General features: G+C 49.2%; 3 protein-coding genes across 3 annotated transcripts; all 3 read left to right on the top strand.

Annotated features, from left to right (window-relative positions):
• Window positions 1-8,411: 8,411 nt before the first annotated feature.
• Window positions 8,412-9,092, top strand: LOC136495676 (probable lysophospholipase BODYGUARD 3). The gene has a single exon (XM_066491546.1). It carries the CDS (start codon window positions 8,412-8,414, stop codon window positions 9,090-9,092), a length of 681 nt encoding a protein of 226 aa, XP_066347643.1.
• A 443-nt stretch (window positions 9,093-9,535) lies between these two features.
• Window positions 9,536-17,862, top strand: LOC136495675 (uncharacterized). The gene is made up of 11 exons (XM_066491545.1): window positions 9,536-9,556; window positions 9,765-9,991; window positions 10,070-10,231; window positions 10,757-10,850; window positions 10,944-11,054; window positions 11,157-11,214; window positions 11,709-11,812; window positions 11,920-11,999; window positions 12,240-13,538; window positions 15,257-15,395; window positions 15,731-17,862. The coding sequence occupies exons 1-5, from the start codon at window positions 9,536-9,538 to the stop codon at window positions 11,007-11,009; spliced, it is 570 nt and encodes a 189-aa protein (XP_066347642.1). The 3' UTR covers window positions 11,010-11,054; window positions 11,157-11,214; window positions 11,709-11,812; window positions 11,920-11,999; window positions 12,240-13,538; window positions 15,257-15,395; window positions 15,731-17,862.
• LOC136495673 (uncharacterized) lies at window positions 17,473-20,946 on the top strand. Its single transcript, XM_066491544.1, has 5 exons — window positions 17,473-17,928; window positions 18,282-18,786; window positions 18,927-19,693; window positions 19,785-19,868; window positions 19,975-20,946. Exons 1-5 carry the CDS (start codon window positions 17,473-17,475, stop codon window positions 20,944-20,946), a joined length of 2,784 nt encoding a protein of 927 aa, XP_066347641.1.
• Window positions 20,947-22,864: the final 1,918 nt, after the last annotated feature.

The following is a 22,864-nucleotide window of genomic DNA, read 5'->3' as shown; positions in this document are numbered from 1 at the left end:
GCCACGGGGGTATGCTGCTGCTTAAGGAGAGGGGCAAGGGGAAGAAGGAGCAGGAGGCTTCGGCGGCTAATTTTTGCTTCTTATACAGGCTGGCCAACAAATCATTATGTTCTCATACGGCAGTGGCTTGACATCGACATTGTTCTCATTAAGATTGCACGAGGGACTGTACTATACGGTCTTGCGGGTTTTGCATACAAGTTTGTTGTGTCCGCGGAACATTTGTCCGTAAGATCCGCAGCTTTGTGGCAAGCCGTAAGCTTGTTAATAAACTTTGCGGCAAGCGAGGCGGGTTAGCGGCCGGCCGCGAACAAGCCCGCCTGCAAGTTGAGGTTTGACATTTGGTCAGGGACCTTGTAGGCACTACATGAAGTCATCATGTATGTAGGATTGAAAGCACAACAGCTGTCTCAAACAACTAGTGCTGAAACCTATTCCAAGTAGCACAAATTAAACTAGTAAGCAATCATCATCAGATTTATTTGTCATATATATCATGCAGAAATTAAATTGTGTATAAATATTGGATTTAATCAAGCTCTACTCCACACGGTGATCTAGTCTACTTTGTTCTAGGATTATTCTAGCTTTTCTAAACGATACGTGATCCAACAATTTGTAGAGATAGACACTTGGTACTTTGGTAGTAGAAACCCAGATGTGGACAAATACTCCTAGTCTTATCCAGATTAAATAGGCTAACAAAATTACTGTTGCAGAAGCAATTTGAAAAAAGACGTACCTAGTGCAGAGAGCGCCCGCTCTGTGCTAGGTCTGGGGAAGGGTATTAATGGCAAGCCTTACCCTTGCTTGTGCAATGCGAGGAGACCGCGACTTGAACCCGGGACCTTCCGATCACAGACGGTAAGACTCTACCGCTTGCACCAGGCCCACCCTTCTTATTTTTGTTGCCGAAGCAATTATCAAGAAAAAAAACAATAAGAAAGTTTCAGTACTCCCTCATACGTACTTAGATACTTTCAGCAAAAAGCAGCTACTGCTGTAACCAGCTAAACTGTGCTTTCTTTGCGTATGTGCTTTCTACTGCACAAGAACAATAGGTGAGTATATAAAGCTTTAGTTTCAGCATACTGGGCGGAAGCAGAGAGAGGGTAAGTGTTTAAACATTTAGTTAGCCATAAGTTCACATTCCTTTAGACAAGACAATTTGTAGAATGAGTCATACCATAATTTAGTAAGATTTCAAGAGTTACCCAGAGAATATATGTACAAGTTCAACATGAGAAATGCATGACTCCTCTAGTGTAATTGCATATTTTTAAGCGTAACAGGGAGCTACCAGTTAAACCTACAATCTTAACAAAGCAGTAAGCAGAAAAATGTCCCATGAAAATGCCCCATGAGTCTCTAGGACGGGTGTACGTGCCCCATGAAGGTTGTGCGAAGATCAGCCCAGCTGCTGATGTAGACCATGTTTAGCTGTTCGAGCCTGTCGATGTTTTATCACCGGCAACCCGTCACGGGGTACCCGGGACGGTGATTTGTTCGGAGGGGTATCGGCGTTTGCCAGAACTCGATGGTAAACGCAGGGAGACAATGATTTATACTGGTTCGGCACGCCGGAAAGTCACGGCGCCCTACGTCTAGTCTGATGTGGATAGTATATTGCGCCCTGCGCCATTTGTTGTGTTGCGAGGTATGTTGTGGTTGTGAGTTCTGTCGGTTATGTGTGTCGGTGCCGATCTAGGGACCCCTGCCCTCCTTTATATAGTCCAGGAGAGGCGGGAGTCCTAGTCGGTTACAAAGTAGAGATCCTAGTAGGATTACGTGTAACTAGTTCTAGTAGGATTACATGTAGGGAATTCTAGTTAGACTAGGTCTTCTTCTCTCTTCTCCGTGGGAAACCCCATGGGTCCCGCATCGACAAGCCCCCGAGCATCTCATGGATGAGCTTCAGAAGCCTTCTTATTCTTCTTGGTCTTCGTTGAGTTGTTGTAAATCCGTTCCAAGTTCTTCTGAAGTGAAACCTTGAGATGGTCTTCTTTTGGTTGGTTCGTCATGACTGATGTGCACTTTTTTTCTAAAAAAATGCACTCAGTGAGTGTAGCCCCCGAGCCTCTTGCTTGTTGGGACAAGAAGTCAGAGGGTCCCTTTAGTCTTCTTGGTTGCTTGCACTCACTGAGTGTAGCCCCTGAGCCTCTTGCTTTTGCTTGCAAAAGTTGGAGGGTCTAGATTCTTGTCTTCAAAAATTTCTGGGGTTATGTATCCCGCAGCCCACGAGCCTTCTCCGAGTTCTTTTCTTTCGTAAAGAAATCGGATGAAGGGTCTTTGATGTGTTGTCGTTTGTTGTAGTCTTGAGTTCTTGTATTCTTGGTCCTTCGTCTTTAAATCCGAGCCCCCGGGCGTAGTTGAAGTGAATGCCGAGCCCCCGAGCTTAGTGTTTGACTAAGCTGTGATGTTCTTCTGAGTTGTTTTTATTCATCCAGGTCGTTTCTAGACTTCTCTAGTTCTTGATGTACCTCTTCTAGGTTGTTTGCACTTCGTCCAGGTTCTTTCTGAACTTGTATGTACCTTATCCGGGTTGTTTTCTGATCACTCCAGGTTCTTTTTTGTCTTGATTTCTGTTCCCAACTTGTCTGGGTTGTTTTTCTTCAATATGGGTTCTTTCTGATCTTGACTTGATCTTTGTCTCTCCTTGTTGGGGTTCTTTTATGATCAATTCGGGTTCTTTTTAAGCTTGTCTTGGTTCTTGCCGCACCTTGTTGGGGTTCTTTCTTTCTTGATCAATCTGGGTTCTTTCTAAGCTTGTCTTGGTCCTTGCCGTACCTCATCGGGGTTCTTTTTTATCAAACCAGGTTGTTTCTTGACTTATCTGAGTAAAGTAGCTCTCAGGAGCGTGTTTTTCCTGATCTCATGGTACAGATGTAGCTTTCCTGCATGTTAAACATAAAAATATGTTGTAAATGACATTCCGGATATAAAGTGGGGAGCATGTCCCATATTTGAATAATCAGTCAGGGGCGGGCCCCGGCATTATGAAATGCATATAAACTTTTTGCGTCTTGCTCTTGCTAGGCCATGCAAATTCCTCAGGTAGTGTCCTGTTACGTTTAAGCACTTGAATCTCTAGCGTATGGTTCAGAGGTTCATGACGTGACCATGTGAGCCTGGCACTTGGTTTGTGACCGTCCATGTGAGTAGACAAGCTTCACGGATTAAGGCGTGTTCTACCTGAGAAAATCGGCGACCGTTAAGAGAAGACCTAGAGCACTATGTTTGCTCGCATGATGATTTTTTGTATCTTGAGCACTATGTTTGCTCGCATGATGATTTGACTTTAGAGCACTATGTTTGCTCGCATGATGATTTTTGTGTCTTCCCAGAGACATATATGAATAATATCTAAAATATATAAAAAATAAGACGTGACTTAGCTTGGTTTGTGGCCGCGTTGTCGATCGCCGCAGCCAAGTAGTCGATTAGTGCGGCATGGAGCTAAGTGGAGCCGAGTTGTTGTAAGTAGACTTGATAACTTTCTGTCACCTGATGTAGTCGAACACCTTGACATTGTTCGGGTAGTTCCGTCTTGACACTTTGGTGTTGTCGGGTAGTCGGATATGAGCCGAGCTGTGTTTGAACCAAATTTTGAGAACTAGGACTGGTGGCTTGACGTAGTTGGGGAGTTGTTGAATTTGGAGCGTAGCTGTTTGGCTGAATCGAACGGACTCCTTGATTGTTGTTTTCTCTGTGCTGCGGTCACGAATTCGATCTTTTGTGAGGTCTCAATTTTTGTGTGCCTATATCAATATCGGATCGTGGTCTACTGGTCTTGTTTTGCTTCCTTTGGTTTGCATGACTCCGCAGCTTCTTGCATGTCTTAGGACACACACACACACACACACATATATATATATATGTATATATATACACACACACACGTAGACCTCTTTCCTTATTTGCTTGTTGCTCGCAATCGTACGGGTACACATGCACCGCATAGATCCGTAGCTTGCATGTCTTGAGCTGCCTTCTAGTAACTTCTAAGTTTAGTCGTTGACGTCATCTTGCATAGCCGTAATTAGCTGGTATTCTTCCTTGCTTGCATGTCGCCAGTTTGTGTAGGAGCTAGACTCGGCATGTCCGAGTTGTATTAGAATCTGCATGGAGCCGAATTGTTGACGGAGGTGGTGTGGCGGTCTGTCTTGTTCTGGTTTGTTCGAGTTGTGGTCGAAGTCGACACCAGCTTGAGTAGAGTTCAACTCGGAACCAGCGATGCTCGACGGAGAGCGTGTGTGGGTTGGAGTCGGACTCGGCTCCGAGTGGGCTCAAGTCCACACGTGGTGCTTTCTTGCCACTGTGCTTTGTCTAATGCCATTAGTCTTGCATGTAGATTCTTCTTGGATCAACGGAACGTGCAGTTGCATGGCATCCTCCGTTGTTGTGAACACGCTTAAGCTGAAGATGGCGAGTTGTCGATGAGGTCTTCGTGACGAATCTAAGCTAAGTCACTTTTTTGAATTATTTTTTCTCTGGCTTGTTTCAGCATGATTGACCAATGTGCACAACACGCGCTTTACTCATCGGAGGGCAGCAAACTCTTGCGCACAATCGCGCTCTCTTTTTTGTCGCAACGACGACTACTTATTTTTGTCTTCTCTTAAAGTCACTAATCTTCTCGAGCAGAACACGCCTTAATTCATGAAAGCCTCAGGTGCACCTGTTACGCCTAAGTGCCAGCACACATACACGAGACAAAGATCTCAGCTGTGCAAATGGCAGTGCCCGTACGCGTAAACAAGACAAAGATCTCACACACGTAGTGGCTGCGGCTAAACGGGGACTGAGAGCCTAAACGTAACAGGCTAACTACTCAGGAGAGATGTGGCCAAAATAAGAGCATGACACAAAATGTTTATATTAATCACTGAATAAATTTTAGTAGTTTCAATATTCTACAAATATGCTATATAATGTATGCATCTTTTCTTTCAGAACAAGCCTCGGCGACGACACTCCAGTACGCTAAGCGTACCTCCAATGGCTCAGCTAGCTTCCAAGCTCGGGGGCTAAGCGCCGATGAGTACTCCACGTGGTTCCTTCGGCTCACATGGCACATAAGATCAGGGGTGGACGCCACAAAAACTACTCGGATGATGACTTGAGTGAAGATTCAAGATCCTTGAGTTGATTAACATCACCTAGAAGACTACTTCAAAACAGGAGCTTCCAAAAAACATAAGATTCAAGACCCTCCAATTTTTTGTTCCAAATAGCAAGAGGCTCGGGGGCTACACTCAGTGAGTGCCCTTTTTCTTCGAAAAAGCGCACGTCACCCAAAAGACTTCTTCAAGATAGACCACTTCAAGACCTTACGACGAAAAGAACTCGGACCGAGCCATACCCAAGTTCTTTTTGACAAAACTTCAACAAAGAATCAGAGCAATTTCAAGACAAGATCCTCCAGCTCATTGTTCCAAATAGTAAGAGGCTCGGGGGCTACACCCAGATAGATGTACTTTTTCTTCAAAAAGCACTCACCACTCGAAGATCCCAAGAAACGCTACAAGGTTTCACTCAAGAAAGTACTCGGACGACGCTTGTTCCTACTCGACAAGACCTAAAGGAACAAGACGAGGCTTCCAGAGCTCAACCATGAAGTGCTCGGGGGCTTGTCGATGCGGGACCCACAGGATACCCTGCAAGGAAGAGAGAAGATCTAGTCTAACTAGGATTCTTTCCATATAATCTTAGTAGTATTATTATTCAGTAATCCTACTAGGAACCCTCATTGTAAATCGACTAGGACTCTGGCCTTCTGACTATATAAAGGAGGGCAGGGCTCCTTAGATCGGGGAGTCTAGAGTTCAACAGAACAATTGTACGACACAACACTTCATAATCAATCCAATGCAAAAGCTAACACCGACTGGACGTAGGGTTATTACTCGATCTGCGATCAAGGGCCTAAACCAGGATAAATCAACTGTCTCTTGCGTTAACCATCGAGTTCTGCATACGATGAAACCCGAACATACTGCCCCGGATACCCTGTGGCAGGCTATCGGTGGTCAAACATCGACAACTGGCGTGCCAGGTAGGGGTTCTTGGCGCTTTGCGTTCGAGAACCCCTACCTGGCGCGCCAGCTGTCGATGTTTTACCATCGGCAACCCGTCACGAGGTATCCGGGACGGTGATTTGTTCGGAGGGGTATCGGCGTTTGCCGGAACTCGATGGTAAACGCAGGGAGACAATGATTTATACTGGTTCGGCACGCCGGAAAGTCACGGCGCCCTACGTCCAGTCTGGTGTGGATAGTATATTGCGCCCTGCGCTATTTGTTGTGTTGCGAGGTATGTTGTGGTTGTGAGTTCTGTCAGTTATGTGTGTCGGTGCCGATCTAGGGACCCCTACCCTCCTTTATATAGTCCAGGAGAGGCGGGAGTCCTAGTCGGTTACAAAGTAGAGATTCTAGTAGGATTACATGTAACTAGTTCTAGTAGGATTATATGTAGGGAATTCTAGTTGGACTAGGTCTTCTTCTCTCTTCTCCGTGGAAAACCCCATGGGTCCCGCATCGACAGAGCCACGTCCTCGCTGAGCTTGACAAGAGTAGAGGAAGGTACTGGATCGCAAAGTCGTCATTCGCCCCTTCAACCCTCATTGCGACCTAGTAATCTTTGAGCTAGTGGCTCAAAGGTCAGAAGCACTTGCGATAGCGAGCCGCCCATACCCTAAACCCAAACAACGTACTACAGACTGAAGTGGTAGTAGAGAGTTGGCAACAAACACTTCTCCATACGGAAGGTGGGAGCTAAAAACCTACTCTTCACTGTTGTATAGTGGATCCAAAGCTAGAGAGCGGCTAGAGTCCGCATGCAGTCACACACCGTTTTTATTCACAAGCGCCCGCCTCAGCGCGTCTTTTCAAAAACAACCAGCAAGTTAATTTTCGAATCGCACCGATTCAACACGCTCACGCTATAGTAAAATTTAAAAAAGTCTCTCTCTCTCTACCATAGCCTTTATTCCTGTATACCAAAGAGCCACACGGCCACGTCGCCTCTTACTGTTTGTCGGTACTGTTGCGATTGATTCTTCTTTTTCTTTCCCCCTCTTGTGCGGCCACGTGATTTTTTTTTTGGAAATTTCTTGTGTGCAATTAAAAAAGATCGTCATGCCCTGTGTGTTCCTAAAAAAGTTCAGCGGCCTTCAGCGCCATTGCTCTAATTTTTTTGTGCCCTCTATGCCACTGCCGTCAAACTACAGGTGTGAAAAGTTAAAAATACCCTTAAATCTAAATATGTCATTAATTTTTTTGAGCATCTTAACGACTTCAAATGAAAAAACTCAAATTAGAAAGTTGTAGATCTCGTCGAGATCTATAATTTTCATATAAAAATTATCTTTATTTAATTCCGCAAAAAATATGATTTGATATGATTAATATATCTTAGAAAAATCATATTATTTTTTTGCGGAATTAAATGAAGATAATTTTTATATAAAAATTATAGATCTCGACAAGATCTACAATTTTTTAGTTTTGAGTTTTTTCATTTGAAGTCGTTAAGATGCTTAAAAAAATTAATGATATATTTAGATTTAAGGGTATTTTTGACTTTTCACACCTGCACTTTAACGGCGTTAGAGCCTAAACTGACGGCAGTGACATAAAGGGCGTAAAAAAAATTAGAGCACTGACGCTGAAGACTGCTAAACTTAGGCCCCGTTTGGCAGGGCTTCTCCACCGGCTTCGGAAGCCGCTTGGAGCCATTTTCTACCAAACAGGTAAAGTAAAATAGCTTCACTTGTGAAGCCCCTAGAAACATGCTCTTACAGTGATTTGGGGTGGGATGAAACAAAAAAAAAGTGGTTTCTCCCGACTTCTTCTTCAGACCTCTAAAAATATGCTCTCACAAGGAAGCCATTTTACCAAACGGTTTACCAAAACCGATTTAGCTCCACCGGTAGAACTGTCCATAGAGTAAAAAAAATGACTTCCCCAGTGAAATGAAGCCCTGTGGGGCCTTAGCATTACGATTTTTTTATGGAGGCTTTTACTTGTGTACCTTTAAAAAAGATGACACACTCCTGCGTAGCCCTCAAAAATTGGTCGTCACCTACATGCCCTCGCTCAAACTTTTCTTTTCCCTCACACCATTTCGTCGGCATTCTGTTAGGTTTTGGCCGTTTGGCGGCTCTGACATGTGGGACCGGGCTAGAAAAATATCCTTCTTGCCCTTCGGTTACTCTTACTCTTCTCTTCTTACAAAAAGGCAGCTGCTTGTTGTTGCTGCTGCCTCCGGGGCTCGCCTCCCACTCTGTCGCCGCGCGCCGTTGGTTGGTTGCTCGCTCGCTCCGTGCTGCTGCCCACCGGCTGGTGGCCGGCGTCGGTGGTTACGCAGTCTGATCGAGGCCGGCCGGGGAGCGCGCGAGCGGCGATCGAGCAATGCACATTGGGACCTGCGTGTGGCAAGAGAAGGCGGCCGGCGGCATGGGGGGAGCTGCTGCTGCTGCTGCTGTGGGAGGCGGCGGGAAAGGCGCCGGCGCCGGCGAGTGGGGCGCGGTGCGCGCGAGGGTGGTGGCGGGGCTGGGCGTGGCCGGGTGCGCGCTCAACTTCGCGGTGAGCTTCGTGGTGTTCTCGGCGCTGGACGTGCTGGACGTGGTGCTGTGCCTGGTGTACAAGCTGGTGGACTACGCGGCGGAGGCGGAGTGGAAGTCCTGCTACTGCGCGGCCGCGAGGTTGGCGGGCCCGCGGGGGGTGCAGGTGGCCGCCGCCGCCGCGCCGACGGCCGTGGCCGGGCCAAAGGTGGTGCGTCCTGTCGTCGGAGTCGTCATCCGCCAAGCTGCAGCTGGAGGACGTGCCGGGCCAAAGGTGGTGCGTCTGTCGTCGGAGTCGTCGTCCCACCTCTACGTCCACGTCCAGGCTCCACCGCCGACGCTACCACCGGTGGAGACAGAGGACGTGGTGTTCATCCACGGCTTCATCTCGTCGTCCGTGTTCTGGACGGAGACGGTGTTCCCGGCGTTCAGCCCCGCGGCGCGGTCCCGGTACCGGATGTTCGCGGTGGACCTGCTGGGGTTCGGGCGCAGCCCCAAGCCGGCGGAGTCGCTGTACACGCTGCGCTAGCTTCATCGTCACGGCTCCATTTACTACTAATCGGTCTGCACCATAACCATCCTACACGGCCACGGCTGCACGCGTAGTACCAGCTTTGGGAGTAGCAGCTACCGTACCGTGCATCACCGTTCACCAACAGCTCTAGCCTTTCTTGTCAAGCATGCACAAGTGTACTTAGCAGCAGTAGTACGTAGCCAAGACAAAGCACTACGAGTAGTTCGCAAGCCGGTGGATTTACATGACAGCGATACACACTGATAGCGATATGTATGTGTCCTCCCTCCCTGACCAGCGCGGAACGGGCGGCAGACAGCCCAGCACGGCGGGGACGGCGACCCGCGCCGCGCGCGCGTAGCTGAATCGGCGGCCCCGTCTTAACTTAACCCCCGCCGGACCCCATCCCGGCATCCCGCCAATTATTCCCAATTTCCCATCCCATCAAAGCCCTGGCAATGGCAATTGGCCTGGCAATGGTAATAGCACAAGGGAAACGAAAAAGTTCAGACGCCCATACAAGTTCAAGGACAACCGAGTCATTCTCCAGAGCCGTTACCCACCGTTAAGAGCAAATGCCGACGGAATGACGTGAGGGAAAAGAAAAGTTCCAGCGAGGGCATGTAGGTGACGACCAACTTTTAAAGGGTACGCATGAGTGTGGCATTTTTTTTTTTAAGACTACAGGTAAAAGCCTCTTTTTTATGGCACCGCGAGAATTCCCCCTTCTTTTTTCTCGTTGCCTGCCCTCGTTCGCACGTCCTCTCCACCGGCACCCTCCGCAGCCCCCACGTGCCCGCGCGCCGCCCCCGGCGAGGCCCACTGCCGACCAGCCACTGCGACCCCTTCGCCTTCCCCGACGGCGCGCCGCCGTTGCTGGTCGCGGCGACGCTGCCGAAGCCACGAAGCCGCAGGTCCGCCCTCTCCGGCTCGGCCTCGCGGAGCGCTCCGCCTCTCCCAGCAGCATGTGCTCAACCCCTCCCTCTTCCCAGCTCTGGCGGCCCGATGTTATGCCGCGCCACGGGAGCTCCGGCACGGCCAAACCCTAGCGGAGCAGCCCGGCGCCACCACGCCCGCGCCGGCTTCCCTGTCGCCTCGCCGGGCCACCGTGCCATTGTTGGCCTCACGGTGGACGCCCGCACCGGACGAATCAGGTAAGGACGACCTTCGTTTTTGGCCTGGCCTGCCCCTGCTCGCATCGATTCTATTTCTGATGTCTCATGCGGATGAATCTCCGCGTTTCTCTCGCTGTTGCAAAACCGGAGAGGGCGGCCGCCACAGCCACCGCGGTACCTCACTATAAATCTTAGCATAGCATTTTAATTTAGATCTGCTTAATTCCCATGACTCAATATTATTTTACTGTGCCTTAGTTTTGCTCAATTCTATTTATACAGATTGCAGAACATTATCCAATGTTTCGGTTCACATTCTGTGTTATGTGACCTTCTTATTGTACTGCTCGCCTTCAAGGATTATTTACTGGCTCAGTGGTCACATAAATATTTTAAGTAATGACTTCGAAGGTACTTTGTGGCCGGTTTGTTGTCACCTGACATGCAACAACATGGAAGCTTTTTCCTTAACCTTATATGATGATAGTTTGATGTCCTTATTACTTCATATCTATATGCAATTATTGTATGAGTACCTTTTGTTAACTTGCCATTGTGTCATAGGATTTGGAAAATTCAGATTATTTCTGTCTGGACTGTAAATCAAATGCAAGACAATTCCAGCAACTGGAAAACTGAATACTTCCAGTTGTTCAGAGTAAGTCGTGCACTACTCCCTAACCTATGGATTCAGAGCTACTTGAGCAAATCAGCAGTTCAATACGTCATATACTTAATGTACATTTTTCAGATTAAGAGGATACCCTTCCATGTGTGGATGCTTCACCGTTCTCTCCTTCCTCTCTGCGCAGCGTAACAGCTCCGAAGCCTGTTACCTTTGCCTACGATGTTGGAGTTCAATGTAAGCATGTTTTTTTCATTTTCTTCTATTGCTCTCGCTTTCCCAAATTGAACTGCAAATCTTTGCCATACACATTTGTGTGCTAATAATGATTTGGTACAGATTCATCGAGCAGGTGTGCTCCAGTTGCAGGACGCTGTGTGGCTGCTGGCAGTTCAATGTGCGCATTCTTTCTTTTTTGAATCTATTCAAACTAGAACCTATTTAGTTTATTTATTTAGTTTTTCCCATTCCTACAATAGATCCACAGCCAATACATGTATAATTGTATATGTGTTCGTTCTTTCCCATGAATGTACAAATTGGTCTGGTTTCCTAACATTGACCAATGCGTACTTCCTCCACATGCTATTCTTCGTAAATATTTGTATTCTTCATCTGATGCTTGCAACATATATGTGTAGAGCTCTTCTATAAGACCTACGGGAATTACTGATTTTTTTACCCTACTTTCTTTCAGTTCCTTCATTTTGCATTATGCTTTGTACAGTTATCAGATCTGGTTGCAACAAAGCTTTAATAGATCTAATGCACCATGTGCCAACTGCAGACTATGTTGTATTCCTAAGATGCTGCTTCAAAATACCCATCCATTCATGGCTACAAATTTTCTGACTGTGCATGCTAATCTCATTCATTCGTTGACATATTCAGCTAGGGAAGCACACAACTTTCTACTTATGGAATTTGTGATGGCCAGAATACCAAGTAATATTCTTTAGCTGATGCATGGCTTAATTCTGATGATCTATCACAAGGTACCATGTATACCATGCTCTCACAAATTGCTGATGCCTGTACTGTTGCTCTTTTTGTAGTTCGATTTTACCATTACATCATGCTCTTTCTTATATAACCTTACCAGGTCTCCATGTTCCATTTCAACATTTGTTCCATTGATTTCGACAAGATGCCTGAACATTGCCAGTTACATGCTCAACTTTAGTACGTCCATTTCAATGTATTTTTACAACTCGGAAACATTTCAGTCCTCAAACGTAGTAAAGCGTCTTTCTTAAACTAATTGAAATCCGTACACTTTCCTTTATGGTGGAACTCAGAATTTGCGTCCTCCACATGTTTTCATTTCATCAGTACAGTTTGGTTGCAGCTATTAGTTTTCACTTTACCTCACGATAATGCATTTGAAGCTCTTTTCAGTTGTATGACACTGGAATTTCACAGGGTCGAAGTTTCCGAATATTTCACCACGACGAGTAGTTACTGAGGGTGAGTGCTACTTCATCCTCGACAGCTTTGCCATTTTTGGCAGCAACATTTAGAGAAATACGATACTGTTCTCCTCATAATGTGGAATATCACCGTGTCCTGTTTTAGGCAAATGATGTCATACTGCCATCAGTTCTTTTTAGCACCTATTTCAGGTTTAACATTTATTCTTTATGTACTTATTATAATAGGTACTTAACCTAAAGTATTCATATATATTTTTATAGTGTCACAAACATCAAACATGTAGAATAGAAGCATGTATTAAACCAATCATTACCTTTGTTTGACCTGCGGCAATGCGCGGGGTATTGGCTAGTTCTATGTATTACCTTGGGTACTGAATAATAATCAGTACCTGAGCCAGAATCACCGAGCACAAACTACCGGACCGACCCAACTCACGGGCGCTCCCCCGCGCACGCCTCCTCTAGTCTAGTATCGTAGTATATCCAATTTTTTTTTCTGCTCTATTCTAATTTCGAGATCGTGGCGAGGAGACGACGGTTTCGCCCAGCTCCACCCCGCCGCACGAGCCCAGCTCGCCGCCACCTCCGCCGCACGAGCCTACCTTCTGCGCCGCCGTCTCCTCTGAGGATAGCCGCGGTCAACGAGTGGCGATGGCGGCGGCTCTGGGCATCTCGCGTGGCCACGCTGCAGGCTTCCAGGCGGTCGAGCGAGCGGCAGTGCCGGCGAGCTCGTGGAGGCCACCTTGCTCTCGACGTTAAGGAGCGCCGGTGGCACCTCATCCACGACGCGCTGTTGTGGCCTCAAGCGGCGAACTGAGTAGGCGGCGCAGATCCGGTCGGCAGCAGGCAAGGTGGTCGGCCCGGCAGCAGGCAGGAGGCCGAGCCACCACGCCCCCTTGCGAGCTTCAAGCGGGACGAGGAGTCGAGCAGATCGACAAGGTGCACCCTTTCCTTCTCCCTAGCTTGATCCCTTCCTACCTCCATCCATCCCTTGCTTAATCAAATGTCTGCCTGCCCATGGCTATTCATCTCGATGCCATCTTTTGAACGACCTGAACCTGTTTGCATTTGCGTTGGATGCAGGTGTGTAGAAAGCAAGGGAATTCATTGCAGACGCCACATCTAGAGTAGGGTACGGGATTTTGAAAACAGAAGATGATTTCGATCTAATTGGGATCCGCTGCCTCTAGGAGTTTGAAGTGGCAGGGCGCTGCGTTGGTAGTGCTGGTGTTGAAGGCAGCACTAGCATAAGCAGGAGAATGCATTAATGAAATGTGTAATTCAGGTATAATAGAGAGAAACCCGTCCTACTATTTTGATTTTGTGATGTATTCATTCCCAAGCTTAATTTTCTAGATTGTAGACCTTGGAACTATTGCTGTGTTCCTGCTTGACGAGGTGCAGCAATTTTGGTTGCATGCTAGGTGCTCGAAAAAATTTCCATTCAAATTATTTATGAGATTTATTTTTGGAGATGCAGGCTTGATTTGTGTTGGTATTTGACGCTTAGTTTGATAGTATCATCCCATTTTGTTTCATATTTCCTGGGATTGATGGTCATATTGTTTACAAACTCTTTATCAACTAGACATTTCATCCTTTTTATCTGCATATATATCTTATAATGCTTAGCTCTATTGCAGATTTCAAAATACATCTTGGCCGGTTGCATTTGGAAGATGACATGGCCCATGTTATTTAAATGAAATTATTTTTGATCTCATCTATCTTGAAATCGTTCCAAGCTTACCAATGGGACTGCTTGTTAGGCAAAGCAGTGATGTTTTTGGTTTTGTTTGGGAAGCATGATTGCCTGTTTGGCATGGTTGGCCTATGGTGGTGTTTGGTCCAACTTTCTCTTCTTGGAGAATATGGAGTAGTTCGTGCGCACTACTGCTGAACTCAAAATGTGGATGCCTGGTGTTCTAGTTCTTTACCTGGCTTGGATCTTGTATTTGTTGGTTTTTACTTGCATAACAAAAATTGGTCCATTTTTTTCAAAATAGGGCCTGGAAGCTAGAAGTACCTAGTGTATACAATAGAAATACTGATATATACAAACATTGAAATTAGAAGTTTGTTTGTCTTATCTCCTCTGCTATCATTTAAGTTCAAGGTGAGATTGATGTCTAGAGTTTAAGAACAAGCAGGCTCCTTATCTCCATCTTTGATCAACCCATGAACTATCTATATTTGGATTTATTCTCTGAATTTTCATGAGTTTTAGCTTATGTGTCAATTTGATTTCTGCATCGCATGACTTACTTGACCTTTTGCTGGTACAGTTTTCTCGAACTGGTTTGTGATTTTGTTTCACTGAAAGTATTTGTAAAAAAACCTATGATATGAGACTGCCTGCCAATAGTAGCAGCTGATCCCCATCAAGTCCGGTTGTATCGGTGGCTTCTCCCACCACCAAACTACCAAAGATGCATCTAGTCCTCCAAGTTGTCTTCCCTTTTGTTTTCTTTGCTTGGCTTGTTTGGACATGCTGTTGATTCATATTTTTGTTCAGTTAGAGAATGTAGCATCAAATCCACTACTTTTTGTGTAGTCAGTTAGTCACATCTATGAATTCTACACATGCCTGTGATTTTATGGTCAGCGTATGGACAGCGCCCATGACAATTTCTGTTGTTTGTGTGCGTTATTTCGAATGCAACTTTTGTCAATTCAATTTCTCAACAGGATAAACTGTATACTTAGATTTATTTCAATCACTACCAACTTTTTTTTTGTTTTAAGGATCTGCACTCGCATAGTTCTGATGCAATTTTTGTGACCTTAAATGTATGTATGTGCTATCTGTTATCCTATTCCAACAATCTACAATGTTTCACCAACTTTTGGTATGAACTGATGTTTTGTCAAATGACAGAGATCTCCATACTATTTTTAAAATCCACTTTACTCTGAATGTTATTGGTTATGCTTCCTCTGGTTAGAGCTAATATTTTCATCATTGTTATTTATCCTCTTTTCTTTCTCTTTGTTTTTGTGCAGATCCCACTTGGGCACTAGCGCAACCACTTGTGGTGCAATATCTTTCACTTGTTGACCATCAATCCATCTATCAGATATAGATTTCTTTGGCTGATCTTGATAGGGCAGTGCCAAGAGAAGCCACAATCCTGCCACCTTGGTACGTTCTATTCCTCGTGTAGTTGTGTACTCTGTTCCTAGTTAGACCTTACGCCAGTTATTGCTCATTGCGGTTAGTACTAAAAATGCTACACTCGTGTGAACAGTTCTAATGCCACCTGTTTACTGAATTGGGCTTAGTCCACTCCATGCCAATGTATATTCTTGGCTTCCCTCTGTCATGTTTTCTCCATCATGTCTGATTGGATCAGGATCTTTTGCTTGTGCTCATATTCATTGCTCCATGCTATTCGGTCTCAGTTTTCTCTGCTTGCCTATATTTTCTTCTTTTCCTCTTGATAATTATACTTCTCATTTTTCCTTTTGCTATGCAAGATATGAACATGGTAAACAGAGCTAGGTTCCTCTCTAGAACACTCGAAGGCTAGTATTGTTGAAGATGTCAACATCACTGTGCTGGTGTTCCTAGTTGCCATGCTATCATTCTTATTTACCTAATGTTCATATGGTTTACGTGATATTTTAAGCATCTTATTAAATGTGTCCTTCCTCCCATTTTGGGACACTGCGGGACAACCTTCAATGCGTACTGCTACAACTAATTGCGAGGGCAGCGGGGAATACAAGGTAATCCATTGATAGTTGCAATGGATTGATCTTACTGGTTCTTAATTTGAACACATTCACCGTCTTAGCTTAATTTTCTAGAAATTTTGCTTTTGGGTTCACGAAAAGCTTAGGATTGATATTGGTTCTACAGATAATAGTACATTGCCTAATTGAAATTTGTTCGGTAGAGAATGCCACATGCTCCCTTTTGTTTGTGTAAACATCACTCATGGAGGATAGTAGGTAATTGCTTTTTCATCTAGAATAAGAGCCTTTGGCTTCAAATTGTAGTAACCTAAACTTGCTTAGTTGATTAGTTTGGGTGTTTTGTCGATTGTCACTTTCTAACATTACAACAGAAGTAGAAGAAATAGACGGGAATTTCTAGCCTAATGGATCTCTTCTTTCGACTGTCCTCCTCGGATGTGTAGTCTTTTTTCTTCCCTATTAGCATATCTGTATTCGTTTTCTCCATGATGTGTACAGTTAAAACTTAAAGTTGTGTGTAACACTCTGATTACTAGGGAACTATCTATGAAGAATAAAATACTATTTGGTCTATGTTTACAGACTACAACCAATACATAGAAGGGATTGATTGTCTAGCTGCACTACAGAACTCTCATTACTGTGTTGAAATTAATTGATTGCTCTATCACTCTTCTTTTGTTTGGGGTTAGAGAAAATTCATGCTCCAGCTTTTGGAAAACAAGACGATTGTGGAGGGTTTCCCCCTGTTAAAGTGAAAATCCTGAAATGAAGTGTCTGCTTCTCTGCATATATTGCATTTATATAGTGAAATTTTCATTCTGATTTTACTTAGAGTTTACTAACTGACAGTGTACATCATCAGTATTTAATCTTCTAGCTTTTCCCAGGTCATTTTTCGTATTTGTTGTCTGCACATCTACACTGGTTGTGCTAAAGAATGAAATTAGTGCTGTACTGCTGTTTTGCACAAGAATAGAAACACGGCATGATCTCATCTGCCATTAAAATCGATCTATGATCTTGTTATGACCGGCGTCACATATACCAGGAGGAGGCCCATTAGTGGCTGAGCTTGTGCGCCGGCATTAGAGGACTAACAGCCCATATTATCTATTATTTAGCCTATTTATTAGATATATCCCTTATTTTTGAAAGCTATATATATGGCTTGTAAGACATTTGGATAATCAAGCAGAAACAATATATTTGTTTCCGGCTTCCTTAGGGAGCTGGGAGATTTGCCCTAGCCGCCGCTTCCTCCCTGCTCCTCACGTTCATCCTCCACCACGGTGCCCAGCCGCCGGCAGCGAGGTCCCAAGCCTGCTCCACCTCCCTCTCACCCCTACAGACTCCATGATCTACGCGGTAGGATCCGTAATCCTATCAGCCCACCACGGTGCCCAGCCGCCGGCAGCGAGGTCCCAAGCTTGCTCCACCTCCCTCACCCCTACAGACTCCGTGATCTACGCGGTAGGATCCGTAATCCTATCAGCCTGGTATCAGACTGCTCAAGAACGATGTCGCAACCTCAGCCGACCTCCTCCTTCCCACCACCACCACCTACCTCCACCGCACCGCTCCAATCTGCAGGCTCCGAGGTCTCGGATGGCTCGACGACTTATGCTGCGCCGCTCACGCTCGAGTCCTTGGCGGCTACGATCCTCGACATCAACCGCAACATCGCGTCCATGCAGGCGGCTTGGGCGGGGCTCGTCCAGCAGCCCTCCCCCCCGTCGTTCTCGACGTCGCCGCCGTCCACGGGGGTTCCCTCTGTGAGCTCCCAGCCGCTGCTCCCGCCCTCGAGTTTCCCTTACGGGATGCCGGTCTCGGGCCCTGGAGTGCCGCTCCATCTTCTTCGCTGGCCGGCCTCGCCGTCCCCGATTCCATCATGGGCTGATGGGCTCGGCCGCTCCTTCCGGTCTACACCAACGCCACCACCGTCACTGCAATCAGCAGCCTGCGCCCGCGACGTTGTCAGCAGCGCAGCAGGTCCTCTCCGGGGGGGGGGGGGGTGGACGCCTCCCTCCCCGGGGGCCCCACAGCAGCGGATCAGTCCGCTATCTTCGGCGCCCAGGCTGCTCCAAAGTTCTACAAACTCGAGTTCCTCACGTATGATGGCTCCGTCGACCCGCTCAATTGGTTGAACCAATGTGAGCAATTCTTCCGGGGACAGCAGACGATGGCTTCGCAGCGCACCTGGTTCGCGTCCTATCACATGAAGGGCGCTGCACAGACATGGTACTACGCCCTGGAACAAGACGAGGGCATGCCGCCCTAGGAGCGCTTTCGGGAACTCTGCTCCCTCTGCTTTGGGCCGGCTGTACAGGGCACTCGCTTGGTCGAGTTGGCGCGCCTGCCGTTCCTCTCCACCGTGCAAGACTACTCCGAGCGCTACAACGCCGTCCTGTGCCATGCCCGTGACCTCTCCCCTCGCCAAAAGGCGGAGTTGTACGTGGGCGGGCTATCGGACCAGATCAAAGTGCATGTGGAGATGCGCACGCCGCGGGATCTCCAATCTGCCATGTACTTGGCTCGGGCGTTTGAGCGCTGCGTGGCCGTTCCAGCGCCCCCTGCCCCTCAGTGGGGCAACCGTCCTCCTCAACGCCAGGGGCTGCCGCCCCTCCCACGCGCGTCGGGCGCTGCTCCGGTCCCGGGGGGCGCTGCCCCGGGGGCGCGCTGCCCCCTCCAGCAGCTGGGCCAGCAGCTGCCAACGCGTCGGCTGTGCGTCCGTTCCGCCGCCTCACCCCGGCGGAGATGGCTGAGCGCCGCCGACAAGGGCTTTGTTTTAATTGTGACGAGCCTTATGTTCGCGGCCACGTCTGCCAGCGCCTGTTCTACGTGGAGTGCGACGACTTCATCGACGACATCGTGGCTGATGACGCTGCTGCGGTTGCCGTCCACTTGGAGTAACCGGCGGCCCCAGAGCTCGTCGGGGCTAATACTTTCGTCGTCTCTCTTCATGCTGTTGCAGGGATCCGGCCGGCGAACTCCATGCTCGTGCCGGTCACCATCAAGGGAGAGCGCTTCCTCGCCCTCCTCGACACCGGGTCGACGCACAACTTCCTCAAGGGTGCTGCCATGCGCCGCCTGGGGCTCTCTCCCTCCGGTGGCGAGGATCTTCGCGTCACGGTCGCTAATGGTGACCGCCTAGCCTGCGCGGGGATCGCTCGCGACGTCCCCATCCGCATCGCTGACGAGGACTTCATCATTACGTGCGTCGGTCTGGACCTCGGCGGGTTCGACTTCATCCTCCGTTTCGACTTCCTCCGGACGCTGGGACCCATCTTGTGGGACTGCTCCGCCCTCACCATGGCGTTCTGGCGCGACGGTCGGCGCGTCACTTGGCAAGGCGTGGGCGGCTCGGCCACGCCTACTGACCAGCAGCGCTCGGCCGCGGCCGCGGTCACCGCCGACCCGACGCTGCCCCTGCTGGACAACCTCCTTCAACAGCACGGCGCCATCTTCGACGAGCCCCACGCGCTCCCTCCGGCGCGCCCCTACGACCACCGCATTCACCTGCTGCCCGGTACCGCGCCGATGGCGGTGCGCCCTTACCGCTACCCACAGCTCCAGAAGGACGAGCTGGAACGTCAGTGTGCAGAGATGCTCGCGCAAGGCATCATTCGACCGAGCACCTCGCCGTTCTCCGCGCCTGTTCTCTTGGTGCGGAAACTGGACAAGTCCTGGCGCTTCTGCATCGACTATCGTGCCCTCAACGCCAAGATCCGCCAAGGACAAGTTTCCGATTCCAGTGGTTGACGAGCTGCTTGATGAGCTCCATGGTGCGCGCTTCTTCACCAAGCTGGATTTGCGCTCTGGTTATCACCAGGTGCGCATGCACCCCGACGACGCTGCTAAAACGGCGTTCCTGCACGCACCATGGCCACTACGAGTTTTTGGTGATGCCTGTTCGGTCTCACCAACGCTCTAGCTACCTTTCAGGCGTTGATGAACGATGTCCTCCGACCGTACTTGCGCAGGTTTGTGCTGATATTTTTTGATGACATCCTGATCTACAGTTCCTCCTAGGCCGAACACCTACAACATGTCAACATCGTCCTCCACGCCCTGCGAGCGCACAACCTCCACCTCAAGCGCTCCAAGTGCTCCTTCGGCGCTGCGTCCGTGGCTTATTTAGGCCATGTTATCTCCAAGGACGGAGTGGCCATGGACGCGGACAAGGTCGCGACGGTTCATGCGTGGCCGACCCCTATGCTCCTGCCCGCGGTCTCCGAGGCTTCCTAGGCCTCACAGGCTACTACAGGAAGTTCATTAAGGATTTCGGCATCATCGCTGCCCCGCTGACGCGTCTCTTGCGTCGAGACACGTTTGCTTGGGACGACGACGTGACCACGGCGTTTGAGGCGCTCAAGGCCGCCCACACTACGGGGCCAGTCCTGCAGATGCCTGACTTTGACAGGCTCTTCGTCGTGGATTGCGACGCGTCGGGTGCGGGGTTCGTTGCCGTCCTTCACCAGGGCGCTGGACCCCTCGCCTACTTCAGCCGGCCTTTCGCTGTCTGCCATCTCAAGCTTGCGGCTTATGAGCGCGAACTCATCGGGCTGGTGCAAGCCGTTCGTCATTGGCGACCGTATTTGTGGGGGCGTCACTTTTTGGTCCGTATTGATCATTACAGTCTTAAATTTTTACTTGACCAACGCTTATCCACAGTTCCCCAGCATCAGTGGCTCAGCAAGCTTTTCGGCTTCGACTTCGCGGTGGAATATCGCCTGGGCCGCCTCAACACTGTGGCCGACGCGCTGTCCCGGCGTGACGCCGAGGCCGTGGACGCTACAGCAGGCGCGGGCGCGGCCAGGGCCATCTCTGGGCCGTCCTTCGCCTTCCTAGATGCGGTCCGCAGCGCTACAGCCGCCGCCCCGGACGCAGCAGCTGCTGCACCGCCTGCACGCGGGCGACTTGGCAGCGCCGTGGCGCGCGGACGCCGGGTTGCTGCTGCATGGCCGACGTATCTTCGTACCCGACGTCGGTGACCTGCGCCACCAAGTCCTGCAGCTGGCCCATGCGGCTGGACATAAGGGTGTACAGAAGACTCCACCGCCTCCGCGCCGACTTCTACATCCCAGGGGATCGCTCCCTAGGCCAGGACTGGGTGTGCACTTGCGCGACGTGCCAGCGCAACAAGACGGAGGCATTCCAGCCGGCCGGGCTGCTCCAGCCGCTGGAGGTGCCTGACCAAGTCTGGGCCGACATCTCCATGGATTTCATCGAAGGGCTGCCCAAGGTTGGCGGGAAATCCGTCATCCTCACCGTCGTTGATCGCTTCTCCAAGTACGCGCATTTTATTGCGCTTGGGCACCCCTACGCGGCTACCTCCAGTCGCTCGCGCCTTCTTCAACAACGTCGTCCGGCTCCACGGATTCCCTTCGTCGATCGTCAGTGATCGGGACCCCGTGTTCACCAGGCCATGTCTGGCGGGATCTCTTCCAGATGGCGGGCGTCAAGCTTCGCATGAGCACCGCTTTTCATCCTCAGACCTGACGGCCAGTCGGAGGTGGTCAACAAGGTGATTGCCTATGTATCTCCGTTGTGTTACAGGTGACCGGCCAAGGGCGTGGGTGGACTGGCTGTCGTGGGCGGAGTATTGCTACAATACCTCCTTCCACACGGCCCTTCGGATGACTCCCTTTGAGGTGGTGTACGGCTGCCCTCCTCCGCCAATTCTGCCGTACAGGCAGGGGACGGCGAGGACCGACGCCGTAGATAGCCTTCTCCGCGACCGCGATGAGATGCTGGCGGAGGTGCGCCAACGGCTCCTCCAGGCGCAGCAGCTGTCCAAGAAGTACTACGACGCCGGCCACCGCGATGTGGAGTTCCAGGTGGGCGACTGGGTGTGGCTGCGCCTCCTCCACCGCACCGCACAGTCCCTCGACCCGCGGGCTAAGCGCAAGTTGGGTCCTCGCTATGCTGGTCCGTTCCAGGTGCTGGAACGCATTGGCCGTGTCGCGTACCGCCTCCAGCTACCTGAGAACGCCCGCATCCACGACGTCTTCCACGTTGGTCTCCTGAAGCCGCACCGCGGCGACCCTCCAGCGACCCCAACCAGCCTTCCTCCTGCCATGGATGGCCGGCTGCTTCCTGCTCCGGCGCGGGCTCTCCGTGCGCTTCAGCGCCATGGTGTGTGGCAGGTGCTGATCCAGTGGCACGGCCTCCCTGAAGACGACGCTACATGGGAAACCCTCGACTGAGTTCCGCGACCACTTCCCCGACTTCCAGCTCGAGGACGAGCTGTTTGCGCAGGCAGGGGAGAGATGTTATGACCGGCGTCACATATACCAGGAGGAGGCCCATTAGTGGCTGAGCTTGTGCGCCGGCATTAGAGGGCTAACAGCCCATATTATCTATTATTTAGCCTATTTATTAGATATATCCCTTATTTTTGAGAGCTATATATATGGCTTGTAAGACATTTGGATAATCAAGCAGAAACAATATATTTGTTTCCGGCTTCCTTAGGGAGCCGGGAGATTTGCCCTAGCCGCCGCTTCCTCCCTGCTCCTCACGTTCATCCTCCACCACGGTGCCCAGCCGCCGGCAGCGAGGTCCCAAGCCTGCTCCACCTCCCTCTCACCCCTACAGACTCCGTGATCTACGCGGTAGGATCCGTAATCCTATCAGATCTGCTCCCCTGGGTAATTCTCTATCTTTTTCTCTGTTGCACGAAATGAGCCTGGAGGTTGTTTAGCTTACTAGATATAGCTTATTTGTTTCTATCATTTACAGATTAGAGATTACTGCAAGGGACCTTTTTGCCTGATATTTTTCATAACAGCTCGCTTATGCATCTTACTCGTTTTTTATTTTCAGTCAACATTTATGAGACCTGTTCACCTGACCAGTTCTCTAATCTTCTTTTGCTTGTTTAATCTAACGAGCTGTCTGCTATTCATA

This window comes from Miscanthus floridulus, chromosome 12 (assembly GCF_019320115.1).
Source record: "Miscanthus floridulus cultivar M001 chromosome 12, ASM1932011v1, whole genome shotgun sequence".
Taxonomy (NCBI): domain Eukaryota; kingdom Viridiplantae; phylum Streptophyta; class Magnoliopsida; order Poales; family Poaceae; genus Miscanthus; species Miscanthus floridulus.
This window is presented reverse-complemented; position numbering and strand designations above follow the sequence as displayed.

Excerpts from the sequence above, each read along its gene's own strand:
- LOC136495676 (XM_066491546.1), top strand. The coding sequence starts at position 8,412 with ATGCACATTGGGACCTGCGTGTGGCAAGAGAAGGCGGCCGGCGGCATG.
- LOC136495675 (XM_066491545.1), top strand. The coding sequence starts at position 9,536 with ATGGCAATTGGCCTGGCAATG. Across the intron at positions 9,557-9,764 it reads TGGCAATTGGCCTGGCAATG|GTAAAAGCCTCTTTTTTATG; the intron begins GTAATAGCACAA and ends TTAAGACTACAG. Across the intron at positions 9,992-10,069 it reads CCGAAGCCACGAAGCCGCAG|CTCTGGCGGCCCGATGTTAT; the intron begins GTCCGCCCTCTC and ends CCCTCTTCCCAG.
- LOC136495673 (XM_066491544.1), top strand. The coding sequence starts at position 17,473 with ATGTCGCAACCTCAGCCGACCTCCTCCTTCCCACCACCACCACCTACC. Across the intron at positions 17,929-18,281 it reads CAGCCTGCGCCCGCGACGTT|GGCACTCGCTTGGTCGAGTT; the intron begins GTCAGCAGCGCA and ends CCGGCTGTACAG. Across the intron at positions 18,787-18,926 it reads GGCCACGTCTGCCAGCGCCT|GGATCCGGCCGGCGAACTCC; the intron begins GTTCTACGTGGA and ends ATGCTGTTGCAG.